The sequence below is a fragment of the Tamandua tetradactyla genome, chromosome 6 (genome assembly GCF_023851605.1).
Source record: "Tamandua tetradactyla isolate mTamTet1 chromosome 6, mTamTet1.pri, whole genome shotgun sequence".
Taxonomy (NCBI): domain Eukaryota; kingdom Metazoa; phylum Chordata; class Mammalia; order Pilosa; family Myrmecophagidae; genus Tamandua; species Tamandua tetradactyla.
In genome coordinates, this window is record NC_135332.1 from 71,195,356 (window position 1) to 71,218,449 (window position 23,094).

The 23,094-nt window shown below is 44.2% G+C and overlaps 1 protein-coding gene across 4 annotated transcripts in view; it reads right to left on the reverse strand.

The window, feature by feature from the left end:
• Positions 1 to 21,132, reverse strand: part of USP36 (ubiquitin specific peptidase 36) — a 47,777-nt gene extending 26,645 nt beyond the window's left edge. Inside the window, exons 1-9 of one of the 4 annotated variants that reach the window (XM_077166136.1) lie at positions 20,969 to 21,131; positions 18,554 to 18,721; positions 16,238 to 16,499; positions 15,386 to 15,607; positions 8,048 to 8,158; positions 6,828 to 6,930; positions 2,018 to 2,085; positions 1,389 to 1,459; positions 593 to 675 (exon numbers count right to left, since the gene is read on the reverse strand). In XM_077166136.1, the coding sequence (XP_077022251.1) occupies positions 593 to 675; positions 1,389 to 1,459; positions 2,018 to 2,085; positions 6,828 to 6,930; positions 8,048 to 8,158; positions 15,386 to 15,607; positions 16,238 to 16,490 (911 nt within the window). In that variant the 5' untranslated portion in view covers positions 16,491 to 16,499; positions 18,554 to 18,721; positions 20,969 to 21,131. Of the gene's footprint in view, positions 1 to 592; positions 676 to 1,388; positions 1,460 to 2,017; positions 2,086 to 6,827; positions 6,931 to 8,047; positions 8,159 to 15,385; positions 15,608 to 16,237; positions 16,500 to 16,671; positions 17,330 to 18,553; positions 18,722 to 20,893 lie in introns of those variants that run through there. The other 3 variants (XM_077166135.1, XM_077166138.1, XM_077166137.1) reach the window with 3 other exon arrangements.
• Between the last annotated feature and the right edge of the window lie 1,962 nt (positions 21,133 to 23,094).

The window sequence follows — 23,094 nt, forward strand, 5'->3', positions numbered from 1 at the left end:
AAAATAGAAGTAAAAATAGATAGCTTCAAGAGCTAAGGGAAATAAAAGCAGTATTTTGGTAAAGAAAGAAAAATGTGAAAAGGAAAATAAAGAAAGTACTCTTTAAAGCTGATTAGTTTTTAAATGATGCAGCTATAAAGTAAGGCCTCGATATAATAAGATTGTGCAACCATTGAAAGAATGAATGTTACATCTGTTGAAATGGAAAAACGTCCACAACAATGCAAACTAATGATGTGTGATGAGAAGGCAGGTCTCATGCAGGAGCCTAGCCTCTGCAGCAGATCAACTCCCTCAGCTGAACCAGCCCAGGCTGGTCGCTGATCGTCTCTGGCCTATTTTCCCATCTTGCGTACAGCATTGAGAATAATAGCTACACATCTGAGAGCCACGTAAATGTTAGCTATGAAAAGTATGGTTATCGTTTCACTGTTGTCAAAGGGTTTTATTTTAAGACAGGTATGAATTAAATGTGAACGATGGTCACCTCTGAGGGAGACAGGGAATGCAACAGAGTGGGTGTCGGTAAGTGACTTATTTTGCTGCTTTCTGGAAGGTCTGAGCTTTTTGTCAGGTGCAAAATGAAACTTACTTAGCACACATATAGGCATTCTCACCGCTCAGGACATCTGGTTTCACAAAAATTTCTAGAGCACGCACAATATTTGCAGCTTGCTGAGAAAGACAAAAACAGGGAATAGAATAAATAGCAGAAAAAAAAAAGGCTGACTCAAGAAATGCCAACTTTAAGGTTGTTTCCAGGCTGAGGCAGCAAATCACAAAACTACTTGCTACTCCACTGAGTAGCTGAGAAGGAAGCAGGGGAGCCGTGGCTGTGAACCCTTTCTCAATTATACAAAAACTGGTGAGAAAGCCCCACCCCAGAAGGTTTACTGCGACAACCAGTCACTTCTATTCAGACTGCTGCTGGGTCTGCTCTAAACCACAGACTGCCAGCCTCAGCAAAGGTAGAGACGACCCCGGCCAGGTACAGCAACAAGTATTAGAATAAAATAAGGCTGCTGTCCGGGGGAGCATGAGCCTGTATGCCTCAAATCTGCCTGCACTGGGAGCTTGGCATCCCGATGCACCACAGGCCCCTCTTCTCAAGCTCTGCACTTAAAGTGCCATCATATCCGTGCCTCAGGACACAAAACTGCATTTCATTTCTTGTTTAAATAAAAGCCATGCATGTCAGAAAAAGGCTAGAAAGAAATATGCAAAAGTAATGGTTTCTACTTTCAAGGTGGTAGGATTTCAAGTACTTTTTAAAAATCCATTTTGATTATAAGCTCTTATCAGGTCTCCTTTTCCTTCCTTCTTTCTTTTGTCGCCCTGTGATCTCACTTTCCCTACCCAGATAGGAAATGGCAGAACCCGTTCCATACCCGAATCTCCAGCGCTATGTCCAGGTAGGGGTCATAGGTGTCCGATACACTTTTGCACACCGAACACTTCACTGCAATAAAACAGAGAGGGAGCAGAGTAACTGCGGCCCCAAGCGCTGCACCACTGAGTGCCCCCACTTCTCCAAGCTAAGATCTACCATGGGGGATCTACTGTGAAATGGGCTTCTGCTAAGAGCTACAAAATCATGCCCCCCCCCCCCCAAGAATCTCACTACCTTCAAAAGCAGGGTCCACAGAAGGGCCTGCCCAGGACAGTCCTAGTGCCAAGGTCAGCCCCACACATCAGGGCCTCTCATGGGAGTCTCCCTGCCCTGTTCCTGTTCACTGGTGCCTTAGGGACTACACACCTGATAAATAGTAATGGCCACCAATTCAGGAACAAATGAAGGGTTAAAGGACAAAATAATGTCAACAGCTTTGGCACATGTAAATTACACCAAGGGAGAGCAGGCCTATGAGCCATGAGTCTCGTTGATGAGGAAATGAGACCCAGACATCACTGACTGCAGAGCTTGTAAGTAGCCCCCGCTGGGGTTGGGTTCCTAGGGTTTCCTAGGCTAATCCTCCAGTCCTCGACAAGGAGGGGGCAACAAAATGTCTCCACTTACCACGTGATCTGAGATAGCCTCCAAAAATTTGATGGACCAAAGTAGTAGCCTGTGTCTGACGATCCAACCTGAAAAAGAAGCAACAATCTTCAAGAAACTGATGCAATAATACAGCCTCCACAAGCCCAAAAGTGACATCACATGAGGTCCCGTGGACCATGTTCATAAGCCCCATCCTTGCTGGACCCCTGCGCTGCCTGGTGGTCACTCTACGCAGCTCTTAAGTCCACCCCACCCACTAGCCACCAGAAGCCCCTTTCACCCTTGCAGGATGCTACTCCCACCCTCTCAGCAGGTGGCCTGGCCTCCACTTCACCGAGAATAAAATGCCTTGAGAAATGTACCTGCACCCTCGCTCAGCCACACTCGTTCTCCTCAGTCTCAATAAAGTACACCAAATCTTTCTGGAGGCTGGCCCTCCCCAGGCCATGGCATTCCCCCCCACCCAGTGCCCCTCCCTCAGTGCTGTACGCCAACCTACTTCTCCACTGGCTGCAAAGGCATGAGGCCCTTTTGTCTGGTAAAAAGGAGGGGTGGGAAGAAAGAGCCAATGAAAGAAAAGAACCCCCAGTTCTGTACAACCTTCAGAGTATAGCCGAGGCCAAGGGCACAGGCCCCCAGGGTCAGCCCTGCATTCAAGCCCCCAGCACTGCTGCCTCACTGGATATGAGCTGTGACCCCACCTCCCCGAATTCCGGCCGCTGCCTACCCTCAGCCCACCCCCCAGGAGGGGCACCATCTGTGGAAAGCAGGCAGCCGAGCTGGGGCCCATGCTCGCTCCTCCGGCAGTGACCTGTGGGAAGAAGACTCCTGGAACAACAGGCTGTCCTGGACCTGCTCCTTGTTTTCAACTTGCTGTTCACAGACTCTGGCCCTGACTCACTCATCTGAAACTGCTTCCTCCCAATCATTTTCTCATCTTTGCATAAGAATGCTCTGGAAGTGACCAGGGTGGTCCCCCTCCTCCTTACTGTACTGCTCCCCTGGGCTCTCCCAAGCCCTGTCTCCTGGGCCGGGATCTATGTGCTGCTCTCCCAGGACTGACCCCTCATGGCCACAACTGCCCAGCTCCAGCCACTGACAGCGGCTTGAACGATGCCCACATCTCAATCCCTCACCCTATCCTTTCCCATCTACGTGCGCCAAACATGAGGCTTCAATGAACAGTATAATTCCTAAATATCCAGGGTACCAACACATGGTTATCAAATGAAGATGAACTGCCACCATCCATATCACCACCATTTCACCCAAAGTAAGCACACTTACACGTCAAACAACTATCAAAAGTATGACCTCAGAACAAAGTGAAGATGTCTGGGTAGTTACACATAACTGCAGCGTCTGAAATCCTAACTGCCCCAAAAGCTGTCCAGAAGTCATTTAGAACAGGAGAAAACAGAATCCCACAGAGCCCAACTCTCAGCACAGGCAAGAGCAAAGAAAATTCAACCTTCAAAATGCCCACAAGAGGGAAAATGACCCCACCGTGGACTCTGGGTAGCCAGGGAAAGCTGAGCAAGACAGAAAAGAGGAAAACTAGAGGCTGGCCTGAGAGGCATCCAAAATCCCCAAAAGAGGAAGTCAGAAGTCACGTGAGATAAGAGGGTTCTGAAAGAGTCCTGGCAGGTGCCAAGTCCTCAAGGATGAGAGCAGAATGTAAAAAGGAAGCAGAGGCATCCTTAGCAGACTGGGTGAAGGACACAAGGAGCAAATGGGAAAAAATTTGAGGCTTAAAAGAAAAAGGCAAAAAACCCAGATTATCAAATGCTCTCCCCATGACAGAAAACGCAATCCAATAGAGAAACTGAACTTCACGACATGGAAAGAAAGCAGTGCACTTGAGTTAGGAACCTTGCAACTCGCTCAAACCGTGAGACAACAGATAAAACCAACCTAAATCCATGCAAAGACACTTGAATCAAAGCCCTTCAATGGACAGAAATTAACGCCCCTCCTCAAGCAAAAAATTCAAAGCAGAAGAAAGCAGCAACACAAAACTCCAAAATGAATTAAATACCCTCAAACAAACTTCTGAGACTATCAGAAGCCACTTTGAATAAGAAATTAAATACTTAAATAAAAAGAGAAGAAAGCTAACTGAACTCTGCAAAGAAAGAGACAAAAATTTAGACAGACTCACTTCAGAAATGAAGTACCCAAGGGAAAAGAGAGTCAGATGAAAACTTAATAAAAGACAATGAATTAAGGCAGAAGAATGATCGAAAGAATGAAAACAAGACAAAGAAAGGACAGCCCGACAAAAAGTAGTTGAAATGGAAGAAAGCCAATAATGGAGATGCTGAAATGTAAAAGACAACAATTAAACACATCCAAAATCTAAGAAAACTTTCCAGAAATTCAGAAAAAAAAATTCAGGATGAATGGAGAAGAATAATATCTAAATCATTTCTGTCCCAATAAGAAGAAAAAAGGTGACATATCAGATAGAGTCAAGGAGATGGACTCAGGGCACTTAGAATCAGAAAGGAGCAAAACAAACATACTCTATAAAATACAGCAATAGGACAACTGAGACCAAACTTTTCAGTCATGTCAATAATTGTGAATGGGCTTAACTGTCTATTAAAAGGAGGTTTTCAGTTTGGCTCATAAAGCGAGCCTGAACTATATACGGTACACTTGAAGCACATCTACAACCAAGTGTTTCAGAAAGGGGCTCTGGCCCAGAAAAAACGGACAAACGGAAATCTTATTTAGAAAGCAGGGGTCATGAGCCTTGGATCAGACCCGTTCCCAAACTATTCAATGTGATCAAGAGAGACACTTGATAAAGTTAACAGTGTACTTCTCAGTGAAGATGTGACCATGTGAGCATGTAACAGCAACCACCTGGATGAGGCAGAAGCTACAGGACTACAGGGGACAGACAGAAACACACCTTAAGAGGAGCCTTGGACACACCGTGCTCTTCCAGAGCAGATCACACAAACTAAAGGATGTGTATCAACAGGCTACACCTCAGGGATGTATACTTTGAACCCGACACCCTGGTAACACAAGGACATTATCTTCCCAAGTGCACAGAGGCAGGCATAAAAACTGACCACCTATTAGGTCACAGAGAAAACACCAGTAAGTTCCATAAAGTAGAAATGTTATAAACTCTTTCTAACCACAATGCAAAGTAAACTAAACATTACTAATAAAATCAAAGAACAAAAAGGTCCTTCCACCTGCAATATAAATCAAATAAATTTATCTTTAGGAAAAAGTCAGCACTCGCACCATTCTCATTTTCTCTTATTTTACTGCAGACTGGAGGAAACAAACTCACAGTCTCATGTCTGCTAAGTGCCCACCTCTCTCAGGGCTACTGCCCAGCCCCAGACCTGCCACCTGCCCCCAACCCTCATTTCTCCCCCAATTCCCCACACGAGTGCATGGCCCACCACCATCTGCCCTGCCAACCAAACCAAAGACCTGGACTCCTCCCCCCAAATCCCCATATCAGAACTTATCCTTCTACTGTCCATCACTTCCCAATTTCTTCTACCTCCAGAGATTCCGGTTTCACTGGCTTGGGATGGGACCTAGGTGTCAGTCACTGTCTTTAAAGCTCCTTAGGTGATCCCACCTGCAACCAGGGTGCTGAGACCCATGGCTGCAGATGCAGTCCCCTCTGAAACCATGTTCCTGGCCTAATTTCTTTCAATCTCACTCAGCCTCAGGGGTCACTTCCTTTGGAAAGCTTTCTGGGTGAGTGGCTCCTCTCAGGTGCAGTCCAAGAGCCTCCCCCCACAGCACCTGACCTGCAACTGTGTATGCGCCAATTGGTTTACCTTTTCCAACTGCCCCGGAGTCCCTCAAACTCAAGGACCTCAAATTTAATCTCTAAATACCCAGGGCTTCATTCAGTGCCTGGTACACAGAAGGTATTCAGTTAGGTGGTTATTCAGTCAGTTAACTGGGGGACATCAGGAAAAGGGCAGCCACAGAATGGGCATGGGAGGGAGAGAGACTTTGGCTCCTTCTGGGAAGAACAAGTGGCCAAGTCAGATTATCTCAGACTAGCAGGTGAAAGTGTCTGAGGAATCCTGTGAAGACTTTTTACAGGAATTCTTATGCAATAATCTCATCCACTGAAACCAGGGGCTTTCCTTTTCAATCACTTACTGAAACTTGGGTGACTTTTCTAAAGAATATTCCAGTTATGTTTTCCAAATTGTCTAAAGAATTATTTCCAGAATCAAGGATTCTGTCCTACTTAAACCTAGGCATAACCAAAAAATAGTGAACACCTCCTGCCTATTTTCTTCCCTCTATGAACTCAATGGTATGAGTTTTTATACCAAGCATGATACAAAAACAATTCTTGATGGTAACTGTATTTCTGTACACATGAAAGAAAATGGAATATAAAGTAGTCTATTAGTCACATGTATCAATTCATGCTTTCAAATTTGAAACCTGGATTCAAGAGACCATAAATTAAAATGGTGATTCAGAAAAGAGAGAAAGTCCATGGTGCCAGCTGAGCACCTTAAAAAAGATCTGTTAAAGCCCCTTCCCGACAGTGAACTGCTGAGACAGGGTGCCTGCTCTCATGGCTGAACCACCGCAAGATGCCTTTGGAGAGGAGAACTGAGGTGGGAGACTCCTTCCCTGGAAGGAAATACTGTGTTGGAGCTTCAGCAGGGAAAGGGCCCTGATGCAAATCCCTTCCCATCTACAACAGGAAAGCCTGCGCAGCCAAGAAGCTAGGGTTGGCTGCCCCGCGGTCAGGCCCTGCCTTCTCTGCCACAGAGAGGTGCTGCACACCCTCCGAAGGTGGGTGACACCCACATACTTAGCACAGCCACTCAGGCAGGCCTTCTGCATGGCATCGATGGTGTACCGGAGGAACTCATGGGCGTCCTCTTGGTTCCCAAAGCGGAAGTGCCGGGCAATTTCTGAAACCGGAAGGAGAGAAGAGTCAGATGGGTAGGAAGAACTGCTGTTCTGAGAACTGCCCAAGCATAAAATGACACCTTCCACATGGCAAATAAAGAAAACAAGAGCACTGCATGAGCACTACAAGCCAATCATGACTCGCTGCAGTTTTCACCTTCTCAATAAGACCCAATGGCTCAAATGTTCAATACCTGAGATAAACAAAAACACTACTGAGCATCAAGCCACTAAAAAAGGTAAAATTCACTGATTTAAACTAGCTTTCCAAAGAGCCCATATAGAATACAAATAGATTATAACCGTTTCACTGCGTTGTATTTTACATGGGTTTCAAAAAGCAACTGACAGATCACTCCTGCCATGTGAAATGGACATCTGACAGCAGTGGGCATCAGGTTCCCCCAGAGAGCAGGGTTTGCCAAGCTTTCCGCATCCCACTCCACCCCCAGGCTCTCCATCCAGGCTGAACAGCCTACCTGAAACTCCCAACCAGCCCCCAGCCTGGCCCCTAACTGCCCGTCCTTCAAAGCCAAGGTTGTGTCTAGCCTCATGGTGGGGCCTTCCCACCCCTGGGACCCGCTGAAGCACTGTTCCTTTCGTCTGCATCCACTACAAGATGACAAGCTCCCAAGAATGGGACTCCTGGGATTTTGTTCAAGACCCTTCTCTCAGTATCTCAGAGAAGCTAGAAGTAAAAACCGAGAATTGTGGAATTCTAAACTGTATCAAACTCTGAAATCTGTTCTACAACTAATTGTTGTGCAGCGCTTTGAAATTTATCGCTTTTTTGTATATATGTTATTTTTCACAAAAAAAGAAAAAAGTCGATTGCAATGATAAAAAAAAATATTTATTCTTTCTAGTCTCCTATATTCTGGAGCAGCTAGAAAGAAAAATCTGAGAGGATCATATGGTAGCCCATGACAAACTCTGGGCTCTGTCCTGAAACTACTTGTTGAAGAGTGCTTTGAAAACCACTGTTTTTTAATTTCTTTGCTTTGAATACATGTTATGTCATACAACAAAAAGAGTTAAAAAAAAAAAAAAAGACGCTCCTCTCTTAGCACCCCCTTGCTAGCCCCAAGTGCAGTGTCCCAACAGTGGGTCGGCTCTTACTTTTCAGATCTCGGATGAAGGAGATGGGCTTGATGGCGTTGCCGCTGTTGGCGAAGGCCTGAATGATGTGAGTCTGCATGACACACAGCATGCAGAAACCACCGTGGTGACCTGTGGGAATGGGAGCAGCAGTCATCTTAGCTCGAGAGCGTCCAAGAGAATCTGATGACAGCCCACCCGACATAACAGAAAGGAAAAGCACATGACAGCAAACCAGTCTGTGAAAATACGGCTGAGCCAGACAGCCAAGACTCCCCAAGCCAGCCAGCAACGGCCAAGGAAATGCTCTTCTCGCTGGACACTTTGAAGGGCCATGACTCATCCAGAGTTGCTGCTTCTGACAACATCACACAATCACTCCAGCTTGATGTTTTTGACCTGCATTAAATTATTTTCCTATTTCACTGGTACTATATACTTATAAAAAGAATAAGTTTGATTTTCAAAATGAAGTTTAGAAAAAATTTTTTTTCTAATTTCCTTGTTGCATCGCATGGTCAGTGTGCCGGCATACTGTAGGGCTTCCTGATATCCCCTCAGTTTGCTCCTCAAATGCAGAAACCTCAGTTCCACTGCTTATAGCAAATGGCTTACTGCTATATTTCAGGGGCCAGCAAACTCTTCTGTAAAGAGCCAGATAGTGAGTACTTTTGGTTTTGGGGACCAGATGGTCTCTGTCAAAACTATATAATTCTGTCATCGTAGAACAGAAGCACCTTACACAATAGCTAAGCAAATAGATATGGCTATATTTCAACAAAAATTTTACAAAAACAGGGAGTGGGTATCATTTAGCCTGTGGGCCAGTCTGTGAACCTCTGCTGTATATGCTACTTGTTCCTCTTTAGCCATTAGGCCAAAAAGCGATACATTTTCAGCTTCTCTAAAATTATGAAATATTTTAGACATAAAGAGAAGTACAAAGAAGATATCACCAGATTTTTAGGTGTTTTTTACTAAGATTGGTGCAGAAGTGGAACACTCTTCTCAGCCATTGATCCATTCTCCATGTTCCTTCAGAGGGACCTACTATCTTGAATTAGATCACTATCACTCTCCAACACACATTTACATGCATGTGTGCATAAAAAACATATGGCATTATAATGCATTTCTACAAATTTACTCATGGAACTGTCCTGTATGTTCTATGTCACTCGGCAACTCTCTTTTAAAATCCATGTTGCTAGACTTAACCCTGGCTCATTCTTACAGGTAGGTATTTCACTGGATGACTACATTACCAGTGATTACTACATTACGTTTGTTTATATATTGCCCGTTTTATGTGCATACAAACATCACAACAAATGCTCCTGGACCCTTTTCCTTGTGTACATGTGAGTTTCTCTAAGGCGTACACCTATAAGATAAATTTCTGGGTCAAAGAGGAAGCACATTTCAATTCTGCAAGCCACTGCTATCTAGATAGACTCAACAGTATGTAATCTTTGCAAACAGATCAACTTCATAACATAAAATTCAATTTGCATCAATTATTCCCCTTTTAACAACTCAGCTGGCCAGTTATTTAGACCCATCTCAAAATCAATAATGGAATATCACACAGCTTATTTACTATTATTTATAAAATATACATAAAAATGTTAGTCTTTACACATAAAAACTTCTTGGGAAGATACCCAAAAACTCTTTATGGGATTATCTTTATATAAAGGAGAGGCTTTTATTTTTCACTGTTAATCTTTTCTTGTCTTTTTAAAACATATCTGTTTATTACATTTATTTTTAACTGACAAAAATGGTTTTGTGTAGGGGCCTCAAAATTAAGCAAAAACCTAATGTGCTGTTTAAAATATCTTAAAATGTAAAGCTTAACAAACAAGCAGAACTCCTTTTTCCAAATACCTAACTGTAGGTAAATTATTTACTGCATCAATTCTACTCATTTCTAAAATGTTGCTGACTTTGAGCCTGAGAAGGCATCATTCTTACAGAGAGGAAGTAACAACCTAAGGCAAAACATATGACACAGGGTCTCTCAAATATTTCACAATACATGAGATTAATTTAGGTGGCACAAGGACAAGCACTTAAAGAAAGACATTTTAATGCACCCAAGGTTAAGGTTTAATTTTATGTTCCTCTAGGGTTTTTACATAAAGTCTTTATTTTCTAGCTAAGTATATTGGTGGTCAGAAATGGTTCCACCACCTGGCAGGAGCTGGTGCTCCATCGTATATGGACAGGAGAACCTTGTCATGTTCAAGGCACATCTCAGGGTTTCTGAGAATATTCAGTGTAATTCGAGGAGAGGACAGACAAACTCACTTAGTGGCCACTGAGATCCAGTGGTGTAGAGGTGAAAGTACAAAGACTTTTCTCTTCATATGTTTTATTCTAAAAAAGTTAAGAAATTAAGGTATATTAACACCGTGCTTATTATCAATAAATTGTAACACACCATGGCTTATAAAAGCCATGTCAAGTGAATTTATAGATGTTCTCTAGTTTTAACTACACTAATCCTCACAGGGTTGACAAATGGTTCAAAAAGATTCCTGCAAAGGATCCAAGAATGGAAGACAGTGGAAGTATAGTTGACAAAAAAACAGCAGAGCTAACAAACCTACCATTGGCAGTACCTTGTCATCAATACCATAAGATAAAAACAACCTAGTCAAATCTTACCAAAAGTCTGCTCCACACAACCTCAAGATAACCAAGGTGACTATCTGAATTAGGAACTTACAATCATCAACTTCATTTAAAATGTACATTGTGCCTTGAGATAGTAACAATTGCTGCTATGAAATATCAGGAAGACATTTAAAAATATTCTCATTTCCACTGCAAGGTCATCTTTCATTCATTCATCTTAAAAAATAATGCCACTGAACATGCCATGCAATCCATAACTTTATTATAATTCGCTTTTCCCACATTCCCACCCATTTCCTCCAGTCTCTGGCCCTATACTAATTTTTTTTTTTTTTCATGGACCAGCACAGCAGGAATTAAACCTGGGTCTCCGGTATGGCAGGTGAGAATTCTGCCACTGAGCCACCATGGCCTGCCCCCATCCTGATTTTGATCACTGTCTTTTAATTAATTATTCTCTTATTTGTTATTGGGTTGGTTTTTTTTTTTTAATGTATCATCATGTTAATTCCTAAATACAAAATCAAACTTGTCTTGCTTGTTTTTAAACTCTGTAACAGGAATTCATGCTGTATGTAGTCATTCAACATTATGGTATTAAGATTCAGTCAGGTGGCTATATTCGTTCTTCTCAGTGCTATATAATATTCCACCTGGTAACTCGACCATAACTCACATTTCCATTCTTCTCCTGCTAGACAGCTGGGTTACTCAGCTGTTTGCTATAGATACTTTTACATGGCTCTCCTGGTATATATGTTCAAGAACTGCTTGGTAGCAGAATTACTGGGTAATACATTTGGAAGAGAATGATAAATAATCTCAAGGATCCACATCTTCTCTAACACATTCAATACTGCCAGACTTTAGGATTTTCATCACTTATAAACATGCGGAATCATGGTTCTGACAGTACTTCTCTGCAGCCAGATGTCTTTTTCCTTGTTGATTTTTGTAGCTCCTTATATATTCTTGGTACCAATCCCTTGGTTGCTTTTATGTTTCACAGGTGCTTCTTCCAGTCTGTAATGGCTGTTCAATTTTTTTCAGGTATTCTCTGATGAGCAAAAATTCTTATTTTTAAGTTTCACTTTTTTAAAAAATATTTTTATTGACAAATCTTCATGCATATATAGTCCGTATATGGTGTACAATCAATGGCTCACAATATCAGCACATAACTGTGTATTCATCATCATGATCATTTTTAGAACATTTGCATCACTCCAAAATAAAAAAAAAACCTCATATATCCCATACTCCCTAACCCTTCCTCTCATTAACCACTAGTATTTCAATCAACCTAATTTATTTTACCCTTACCCCCCCATTATTAATTTTTTATCCATATTTTTTTACTCATCTGTCCACACCCTAGATAAAAGGAGCATGAGACGCAAGGTTGCACAATCACATCGTCACACTGTAAAAGCTATATCATTAATAATCATCTTCAAGAATCAAGGTTACTGGAACACAGCTCAACAGTTTCAAGTATTTCCCTCCCTCCAGTCACTCCAATACACCATAAAATAAAAAGGGATATCTATATAATGCATAAGAATAACCTCCAGGATAACCTCTTGACCCTATTTGAAATCTCTAAGCCACTGAACCTTTATCTTATCTCATTTCTCTATTCCCCCTTTTGGTCAAGTAGGCTTTCTCAATCCCATGATGCCAGGTCCTGGCGAATCCTGGGAGTTCTGTCCCATGTTGCCAGGGAGATTTGCAACCCTGGGAGTCATGTCCAACATAGGGGGAAAGGGTAGTGAGTTCACCTGCTAAGTTGGCTTAGAGAGAGAGCCCACATCTGAGCAAAAAGGGTTCTCTGGGGATGACTCTTAGGCATAATTTTCAGTAGGCTTAGCCTATCCTTTGCAGGAACAAGTTTCATAGGGGCAAACCCCAAGATCAAGGACTCAGCCTGTTGATTTGGTTGTCCCCACTGCTTGCGAGAATATCAGAAATTCTCCAAATGGAAAAGTGGAATATTTCCTCCTTTCCCCCAGTCCCCCAAAGGGATTCTGCAATACTTTTTTATTCACTGCCCAAATTACTCTGGGATATTTCGGGACATCACCTTAACCTGGAAAACCAGTAAGATCTCATACCCTATTCAGGATTCCACGTACTTACGATATTCAACTAAACTGACCATACAAGTTAATTAGGTAACATGCTACACAATATATAAATTTTGCACCAACAAACATCTCTCCCTTATGTCTTACAAAGAAGTTGAAGTTTTAAAATATGGGTATCATCTTTTATTCTGTATTCTGATCTACCCCAGTCCTGTCCAGATCAGCTTCATTCATCTCTACTCAAAATCTGAGCCCTTTTTCAACTCTTAAAACTGTTCCTGTATGGGGTAATGCTGATTTTCATAGTTTCAGAGCTCTAACTCTGAGTCTCAGGTATCACATAAATACCTGAAGTTTCTGGGAATGACCAGGCTATATACACAAGCAGTATCTCATTAATTCAGAAATAACTGAATATATGTGACTGCTGTAAGAGCATACAATCTAGGACCCTTTACGATATGTCCCAACCTGATAATCTGTGCTCTCAACTTCACTTCACCGAGTTTTTATATTATAGTTAGTCCATATGAATGAGGCATGATAATATTTGTCTGTTCCTGACATTTCACACAACATACTAAGTTTTACTTTTGATATTAAGTTTTTAATGTATTTGAAGTTCACTTTTCTATATGCTATGAAATGAAAATCTTGTTTCATTTTCTTTCCATATGGAAACAGTTTTTTCAGTTCCAAAACTGCTGGTCCACATATATGTGAAAAATTGCAATTTCCAAATATATGCAGGTCTGTTTCTGGACTCTATTCCATTTCATTGGTCTGTATGTCCTCTCCCTAATCCAATACCATTATGTCAATTTCTATGATTTATAGGAAGTCTGCAGAGTTGGCAGGGAATGTCCCCTCTCATTCTTCTTTAGACATGTTTTGACTATTTTTTGATCCTTTGGTTTCCTTTCCCACATAAATTTTACATTCAAATTAGTTATGGTCCACTAAAAACCCTTTTGGGATTTTTTTTCTAACTGGTGCTAAATTAAGCTTACACATTTGGGTTGAACCAACATTTTTATGATATTAAGCTTTCCTTTTGTGAATACTGTCCCTCCATTTATGCAGGTATCGCTTAACATTCTATAGTAAAAATTTTCTGCATACAGATCTTGTACATCTCACTAAATTTAGGTGTAGGTACTTTATCCTTTTGGTTGCTACTATGATTTTTTTCTATATAAGCAAAATTTTAAATAGCTGCTTATTGTTGGTGTAGAGAACATCTACTGACTTTTGTATACGGACAAAAAAAACTATACTATGTCTAGCAATGCTGCCAAATTCCCCTTGCCAAGGTTCTGATAATTTGCTGACCTGTCTTTCGGTTTTCTGTGCAGGCAGAGGTGTCGTTTGCAGACAGCGATGGAGGAGCAGCACAGAAGTGAGCATTAGTGCTGGCAGAGGTCAGCCTGGTCTCACCTCCGATTTTAGAGAGGACGCCTTGGATATTTTCCCATTTAGAATGATGCTTTTTGCAGGCTTTTTTTATAGATATCCTTTATAAAGCTAAGGAAACTTTGCTAAGAGTATTTTGTCATGGTTTTCCTTTTAGCATCTTAATTAAATACTAGTAATTAATTAAGGTAGCTGAATTCATAATTGCTTACATCGGATATACTATGTACCAAGTACTCTTCTAAGCTCTTTTTATAATTCATTTCGGCCTCACAAAAACCCTACCAGGAAGACAGTATTACTATTTCACAAGTGAGGAACTGGGAGCATAAAGAGATAAGGAATCCCAGCTACTGAGCAGCAGAACGAAGGCCTGGCTCTAGAGTCTGCTCCTGAACTACCATCCTCTCTGTAAAGCACATCTAGAAATTTTCTCATCTTAGAATATTCTCACATTCCTAGGATGAACATGAGTTGCGCACTGTGTTTTAAGACTTGAAATCAATTTGCTAGTGCTTTATTAAGCATGTTCATATCCATAGTCATGAATAAAACAGGCTTCTTTTCCATATTGTCCTCGTTTAATTTTGTTATCTGAGTTATGCACACTTCAAAGAATGAGTTAGGGAACATTCTCTCTTTTCTAGTCTTCAGGAGAGTATGAGAAGGGTCAGAATGACCTGTTTCTTAAAAGTTTCACATGACACCATAAAATCATCTCAACCTGGTGTTTTCTTTATGAGAAGATTTTTAACCACTGCTTGGATTTCTTTAATAGTTAAAAGACTATTGAGACTTTCTATTTTCTTCAGTTTTGGTTAAGTTACAATTAATTTCTTATTTCACCCATTTTTAATTTTTACTTTGAAACATCTTTTATAATGTACATAAAATGCTGGCACAATGACCTAAAGTCTATAAATAACAGACTGTATATATTTTGGAGGTTTTTTTAAAAACCTTTTTTACTCTTTGGGTAATTACTATAAAGAGTCTGGAGACCATTACTCTATCTGAATGACTCGGTTTCCTAACCTGGTCTTGCAGTAGGCACAATTCACCTTAGGCTTTGTGGGTTACTACGCATGTGAAACTCTCTGCTCACTTTGCCCCAGACTGAGAATGGCCACACCATGAGTACACGGCTCTGTATGCCTTGGGTACTGGCTGGTTCAGGGGACCCAGATCCACCCCAACGCCCAAGAGCCCCACTCACAGTGGCGGGCATGTTCCTTGGACAGCAAGTAGTTGGCTAGAGGCGGCGTGTAGGTCAGACACTGGATGGTTGAGTTCAGGAAGCAGGTGTTGCCAAGGTTGTGGAGACCGGCTCCGACCCGGTAAATACGCTCCCACTTCAAAGACAACCGCTCCACTGGGAAAAGCACTTTCTGTGGGGCTGGGACACCATCACTGCAGCTTTCATATGTATGCTCGTTGCCTAAGGGAGAGACAAGGGAAGAAAGAATGGCAGTCTAAATCTATGCAGAGGTGTAGTATTAGCTAGGTCACAAAAAGAAACTGCTTACACATACACTGACTAACGCAGTTGCTCAGAACACTGCAGTTAAGAATAGCCAACCAGCGTTCCTCTCTAACGGAAGTTCCTAAAAAGCTTGGAAGTAAATCTGATCATCCCTTGGGACCACTCAGACTGCTTAGGTCTAGGATTCACAGACCCTTCTATGGACTAGAAGATAAGATTCAGAGAGTGAGAAACTGAAGAAGGAAGGCCCTGGTCCCCTGCACTGTATCCTGTCTCCCAAGGGGCCACATCATTTTTCTTTCCCAATTTCCAAGCCATGCTTTGGGTCCCAAGAAACTTGAGGAGGAGATAGGTGGGAAGCAAGTTTCAAGGAAATTCTAAGACACAGAGAGATCTCTTTCCTACCTCGTATCAACATTTCTACAACTAAAATCAGTGACCCCCGCCCCTGCATCCTAGTAAAAGTCATAATCCTCTGAACACGTTGTTTCTGTTTCTACTTCAGTCCACCCCAGCCACCCAGTACCCAGTAAGCGCCGCTGCACCACCCTCCCATGCATGTGTCCCGTCTCCTGGGGTGTGTACCCTGTCTTCGGGCCTGTGCTTCCTCAGCACTCCTGTGGCGACTGGCTCCCTCTGTTTTAGGGTTCAGCAACACATATTTGCTCTTTAGAGATTCTAGCTGGTAGGAGAAACCCTTGCTGGCTGGCTCAAACTCGATCTTCTGTAAAAGGACCTTCTTGGCAGAGGAGGCCAGAAGTCTCCCCAGATCCCCATCATCAGCCAAGTCCTTGCGGCCAGGTTTCAGAGCTTCCTTCAGCTTGTCAACTATAGGCATGGTGTGTCACTGTGGGGACAAGAAGGAACACTGAGCTACGAATTCTGAAGGCCCCAGGAACAGAAACACCATTTCTCTTAAAATCCCCTTTAGTCACCAAGCATGCGCTACACCATGAAAGCTTCCCTGGACCACTTTCCAGCACTACATGAAGTACAAAATATGGAAGCACATTACTGACCATCTGGAAGCAGCAGAGTCCCTGTTCCCCATCTCAAAAAGAAAAGGTGCCCCCACAGGAGAGCTAATGGGCAGTAACCAACTGGGGAGGCAAGGCTGTCCCTCTACAGGCATCTCGTCAATCAATGACTATGGATGTCAAGCTTGGTACAATTGCCAGTATCCCCTCAAAAGGCCATTATGAGGTTGTGGTGTCTACTCAAAACCAGGGAAACATTAATCCTGTTGGGAATCTCACTTACAGACATACACAAAATCTATGTGATAAAGGAGTATGTTGGGTTGAACAGAGACACCCCCCCATGCAATTCATGTCCACCTGGAACTTCAGAGCGTGACCTCATTGGAAAACACGGTCTTTGCAGATATATTAGTGGAAGTGAGATTTAGGGTGGGCCCTGAATCCCAAAGGACTTCTTATGATGTCCTCATAAGAAGAACACTGGACAGAGACACAGACACAGAGGGAAAAGAGAAGTAGGGACTGAAACGATAACAGTGGCCAAGTCAAAGAAGGCCTGGGGACACTAGAAGCTGCCAGAGGCAAGGAAGGATCCTCCCCTGGAGACTCTGGAGGAACCAGGGCCTTGCCAACACCCTGATTTTTATTGTTTTAAGTCATTCAGTTTGTGGTAATTTGTTACAGCAGTCCCAAGACACTAGTACAAGAAATTAGCATGGCAAGTCAGACAGACGCGTTAACAGACCCTTAGACTGGTACTGATCACTATGAAGGCCACAAGCCCCCTGGGCTACCAGGTACATGGAATGACACCAGTCCAGACTGAAATGTGCTGTAAACATAAAAACACACTGAAAATGTGTGTTTAAGGTTTACAAAATTTAGTATAAGAAAAGATGTGAAGTTTCTCTATAAGATTACATGTCAAAATAATACTTTATATACAGTGAGTTGAATAAATTATATTAAAATTAGTTTTACCTTTTTTAATGAGGTTACTATAATATTGTAAATTACAATTCTAACTTACATTATATTTCCACTGGACAATAAGAGAGGAATGAGAAGAAAAAGAAAAAAGTAAGAGGACTAGCGAATAATATAGATAAGATGGCTATACTTAAGCAAATCTTCCTGCAGACCACTCATCAAAACATAAGGACAAGTAGGCAAAGTGGGTGAGTGGCCAGATCACAGGCCTGGCTCACTCCTTGCCCCACATGCCCATTAAATGGGAAGCCTAGGGAAAATCAGCCTAACTTCTCCAAGCCTTCTCATCTTCCACTGTTAAGAGGGGACAACAGCAGCTCCGTGGGTGGCTGCCAAGAGTAGGCCAACAGCACACACTTGGTAGGGGATGATACTGCTACCCAGCATCCCCAGGAGATGACTGAGGCTGGCCAGCATCTACAAAGGAGGAGGAGGCCCAGTCACTCTCTGCTACATTTGTATCCACCTCATTTCTTGTCCACTCACAGACCTTGCAACTCCAGTCCTAGCCAAAGCTCAAGGACCATTTTAGCCACACTTAGAAAACTGTGGTCAGAGAAGCAATGACGCCCCCTGGTGCCCAGTATCCGGCGTGCCAGGAAAGAACCAGCTAGTCTGTCAGCTACCCCAAAACTGTTCTGGTAAAAGCAAGGACTTCCTCCAACAGCTCATGAGACCATTCAAACATTTTGATTCAGCTAATTCTGCTCATGGATCCAATTTCTCTTTCTACAAAAATCTCTATGAAGAAATGTAAAAAGCTTAACTAAAGAATAAAAAAGCATCCATGAGTTCTGTGATTTAAGGAAATAAAAAATCCTTTTGGCAGGGGATCCTTCTTTGAGTGCTCACCAATTCAAGAACCACTGCAGGGTCTCATTCAGGTGGTCGTTGAAAACATACAACTACACAGAAGCTTTTGCAGGCTTACCTGGGACAGGTGAATGTGGGCCAGCTGCCTCTGCAGCATCAAATCAGGTTATCAAGGAAGAGACCGTGTCAGACTGGGCAGGTGCTAGGCTAGGTGAACGCATTCAGGTGCTCTTCAGCCTGTTAAAGGCCAAGCTGCTGAATGTTTTTGCGGAACGGGTATGAAAATCTGCGGAATGAATGGCAAGATCTTCGGGTGAGGCCGACTTCTCCCCACGGACGCCACGCAAGAACGTGGACGTTACGAATCTACCAGGAACGAATCGTTACGAAATACCGAAATACCAAGAGCTCCAGAATCCAGCAGAATACGGAGGAGAATAGTGCTGACCAGATACAAACCTTCAGAGTGAACCCAATACCTGTGCTCTGCATCTTAACTGGGACAATGACAATTCCAGCGAGCAAAATTTCTACTCGCTGGCCAGTCTAAATCTCACTTCCAAAGAATAAGAGGTAACAGATCATCATCCTACACTTTTGGATTTCATGAACCAGTAAGATTTCAACAAAAAAAGGGGGGTGGGGTGGGAGGGGGTATTAAGACTTGCACAGTTTTACTTAACTAAGTATGGATTTTTTTTTCCTTAAACTATCATCTGCAGGCAGGCCACGGTGGCTCAGAAGCAGAGTTCTCGCCTGCCATGCCAGAGACTCGGGTTCGATTCCCAGTGCCTGCCCATGCAAGCAAAACAACAACAACAAAACTATTACCTGCGATCACTGTGATTAGACAAAATTCAGGTACTTAAGAAATACCTTTTCACCGTGAGAACGATCAAATATACCCAAATGTAGAGAGAACAGTATAGTGAGCCCTGTGCTCCAGTTATTCAGCTTCAATAATTTCTACATATGAAATTTCAATCTTGATTCACGTTCCCACCCCCAGATTATTTTAAAGCAAATCCAGATACATGATTTCACCCATGAATAAAAGCATACTAACATAAAATGGTAGACTGAGTATGCTCTTGGAATGAAGGATGAGCCTGATAGATATTTAGCTTTTAATAGGGTACAAGATCATTACTTTGTCTACTGAAAGCCAAGATCTTGGTCATACCGGGTCCATCAGCTCAAGTCTGGGACCTGTAGCTAGAAGATAACAGACTCTGAGAGTTAAATGCCTTTAACTCAAATTAATCTGAGACAAGGGGCTTAAATAGCAGACACCCACTCCATAAGTAGCTCCTGAATGCAGAGCTAAATGTCTTGACAGAGCTCAACCTTTACTTCAGCAATTCCACTTGAAATATCGTAAATAACCCAATACTCATTTCCTACTCTGAGATGTGTATATCTATTTATCTATCTATCTACCTCCAAGACTACTCAAACATAGCTTCCTCAAAACACCACTCAAGCACATTCTCTCTCCTTTTCCCCTTTAAATTCACTTTTCCAGGATGAACTGCACTCCAGAGTGACACCATCAGCCAAGTGCTGCTGGGGGAGGAGTAAAAGAAGCAGCATGCAGAGGCCTCCCCAGGGACCGCTGTTAGAGAGGGGCCTCCAGGGCTCTTCTGCAGAGCGCCAAGGCTCCGCTGGGAAAAGAGCAAATTGAGCAGCTTTTCCCTTCAAGGCTGGATTCTTGCCACCCATTAGAGACACTGGACTGTGAGCACCGGGATATTCTCACCTATCACCTCGGTTTTAGGGTGCTACCCCATCAGGCAGAAGGCCGAGGAAACCGAATATTGCCCGACAAGAAGCAACGCGTATTTAAACAGCCCACAGCCGGTACCGGCGCTCAGGACCGCCTCCTCCACCGTGACCGTGGGAAGGTTACCTTCTCCAGGGGGGAGCCCTCCCCACCTCTCCCAGTTACAGAAAACAAGCAAAAAGCTCTCTCCGACTGACTTTGACCATTCCAAAAAAGGTCGGGATCCGGTGTAAATGATGCTTTCGTGGGTTAAGACTGTGCCCGACACTGACGCTGGCCACTGCCGCCTCTCCTGGCCCTGGGTCCTGGTTGGGGTCCACCGGGGACAGGAGAAGGCAGATCTCACGCAGTGACAAACGCACTCCACCCGGCCCCTCCACGAGAACACCCTGGACCTCTCACAGGGGACGCATCCCAGCGTCCGCTCCTCGAAACTCCACGGGGACACTCCGGACCCCTCGCGGGCGGCGCTGCCCCGGGCCCGCTCCCCAAGCCTCCGCAGGGACACCCCGGACCCCTCGCGACGCGTGCGCGCGGCCCCTCAGAACGCCCGTGGGTGCGCCCCGCCACCCTTTGCAGCGCCCCGGGCCCGGCAACATCTCCACCCCTTTCCCACGGCCGCGGTGCGGCCCCGCGGCGACACCCCTGCGAACGGCCCTGACCGGCCCAGCCTACCGCGGCCCCCGGTCGGCCTGATACGGGCCCGCGCGGCGGTGGCGTCTCCTGCAACCCGCGGCCCCGCACACGCACCATCCGGGCCTCCGGCGCCTCACACACGTGTCACAGAGACGCTTAAAGAGGCCTTGCCCTGCGCAGCGCGCTGCGCCGACGCCAGACGCTCCAGCAACTTTAAGAGGCGGAGCTATCTCCGGACCCAGTTTCCTGGGCCCGCCCGCGGCCGCGCTCCGCGCGGGAGACGTCACCGTCCCCTCCCGGGCCCCGTCAGCCTACGCAATGACGCAACCACGCTGCGCCAAAATCGTCACGCAGCGAGTTCCCGCAGAGCACGTGATGCCGCCTCCACTTCCGGGGCGGGGCGGGGCGCACGCGCCGGGTGCTGAGTGCCCCGGGGTCACTCCCTCCTCCCTTCGATGCTTTGTGTGAAGTGCGCGCCCCACGCCCCTCCAGGGGGAGTGGTTCGGGCTAAGGTCCTGTGACCCAACTCCCCGGGCCTGGAGGGACTTCGTGACCTATTGATGACGTGCTGCTATCTTGCACCTGGCCGTTCTGACCTCACTCACTTCTTCAGCTGCGTGGGCTAGTTCTGGGGAGAAGCGGGTGCAGAGGCGGAGGGACCTGGGTCTGCAACCTCTGGGGGACTTACCTGCAGTTCGAAGTCGTGCGTGATGGGGACATCGTGCTCGGTCACAGCCAGGGAATGCCAAGGCAAAAGGGGTTTTTCGGATGAAGGGATCAAGAAGTGGTGGCATTCGCCCTTTGAAGCGTCCCGAGACTATTCCCCATTCCCTAGGCCCACCCCACCTTCCTAAAGCATCACCCCTTGACAACTGTATATTAAGGTCTTGGCTGAGTTTTTACAAAAACATACCGCTTTTGCAGTTTTTTCAGTCTTCGACTGAAACAAGGACTCAAAGGCTGGTCTCACTATTCTGAACTTGATACAGTGTGCAAGATGACTAAAGATTGGGGGCAAGGAACACCCTCAATGGCAGGGGAATCAGGAAAACTGGGTTTTATCCCACCTCCTCCCTAATTAGCTGGTTGCCTGTTTTAAATTACTCAGGCGGACATCTCTTTACTTCTGGTAATAAAACTGACAACGTTTACTACCTTTGCCGAGCTCAGATTAAGTGTGCTAGATACCGAGCTCTCCACTTTGCCCACATTATCTGATTTAATCCTCATAACCCTACAAAAAGGTATCATTGTTCCCATTTTATAGTTGAGAAAATGTAGTCTGATTAGAAACTTTGTGTAATGCCAGCAAACAAGTGGTGAAGTAAGGGTTGAAACTCAGACCTGCCAGCCTCCTACAGGGCCTCAGAGGTGCCCTTCAGTTCTTAGGTGGTGTCAAAGGAATTGGTTGAAAGGCCTGCATTCAGCTCAGGTGTGAGACCCAGAGATTGGGAAAAGCTTTTGACCACCCACACTACTACCCATCTCCCCCTTTACATTCCGTCCCAGAAGTTTTCAGAGTAGAATTCCTGGTGTTACAGTCACTTAAGACCAATTAAAAAGTCTCAGGTGCTCAACCTCAAACATCGCCAGAGAAAGACTAATTAAAACAGACCGGGTGGGCAATGGTGGTGCAGTGGCAGAGTTCTCGCCTGCCATGCCAGAGACCCGGGTTTGATTCCCAGTGCCTGCCCATGCAAAAATAAATAAATAATTTTTTTTAAAATTTATTTTTAATGTTCTTCCACAAGGAAGAACATTTCACACCCATTGGAATAGCAGCAGTTATAAAGATTCGATGTCAGAGAGAATATAGAGCATCTAGAACCCTCATACTTTGCTGTTGGGAGTGTAAAAAGATGCAACCATTTTGGAAAATAGTTTGGATGTTTCTTTTATATGAAACAACCCCCTGCCCAATGAGCACACATTGCTATAACTACTTGCTACCCATAGTCCGATAAGTTCCAAATCTACCTGTCCAGCCCACTCCTCTCCCCTGGTCTTTGTAATCATTGACCCAGTTGCCTGCTGGACATCTGCCCCTGAAATGTCCCCCAAATCCCTCAGACTTGCCATACCGAGAAACAGATGCATCTCCATCCCTCCCCAAAGAGAGCTCTGCTGCCTGCCTGTGCTTGGGGCGGGGTGCTGGTGCTCAGACCCAGTCCTTGCCTTTCTTAAATCTTTTCTGTGTCACAGGAAGGTGACTCCAGATCCCTGCATTTCCCAGACTTCAC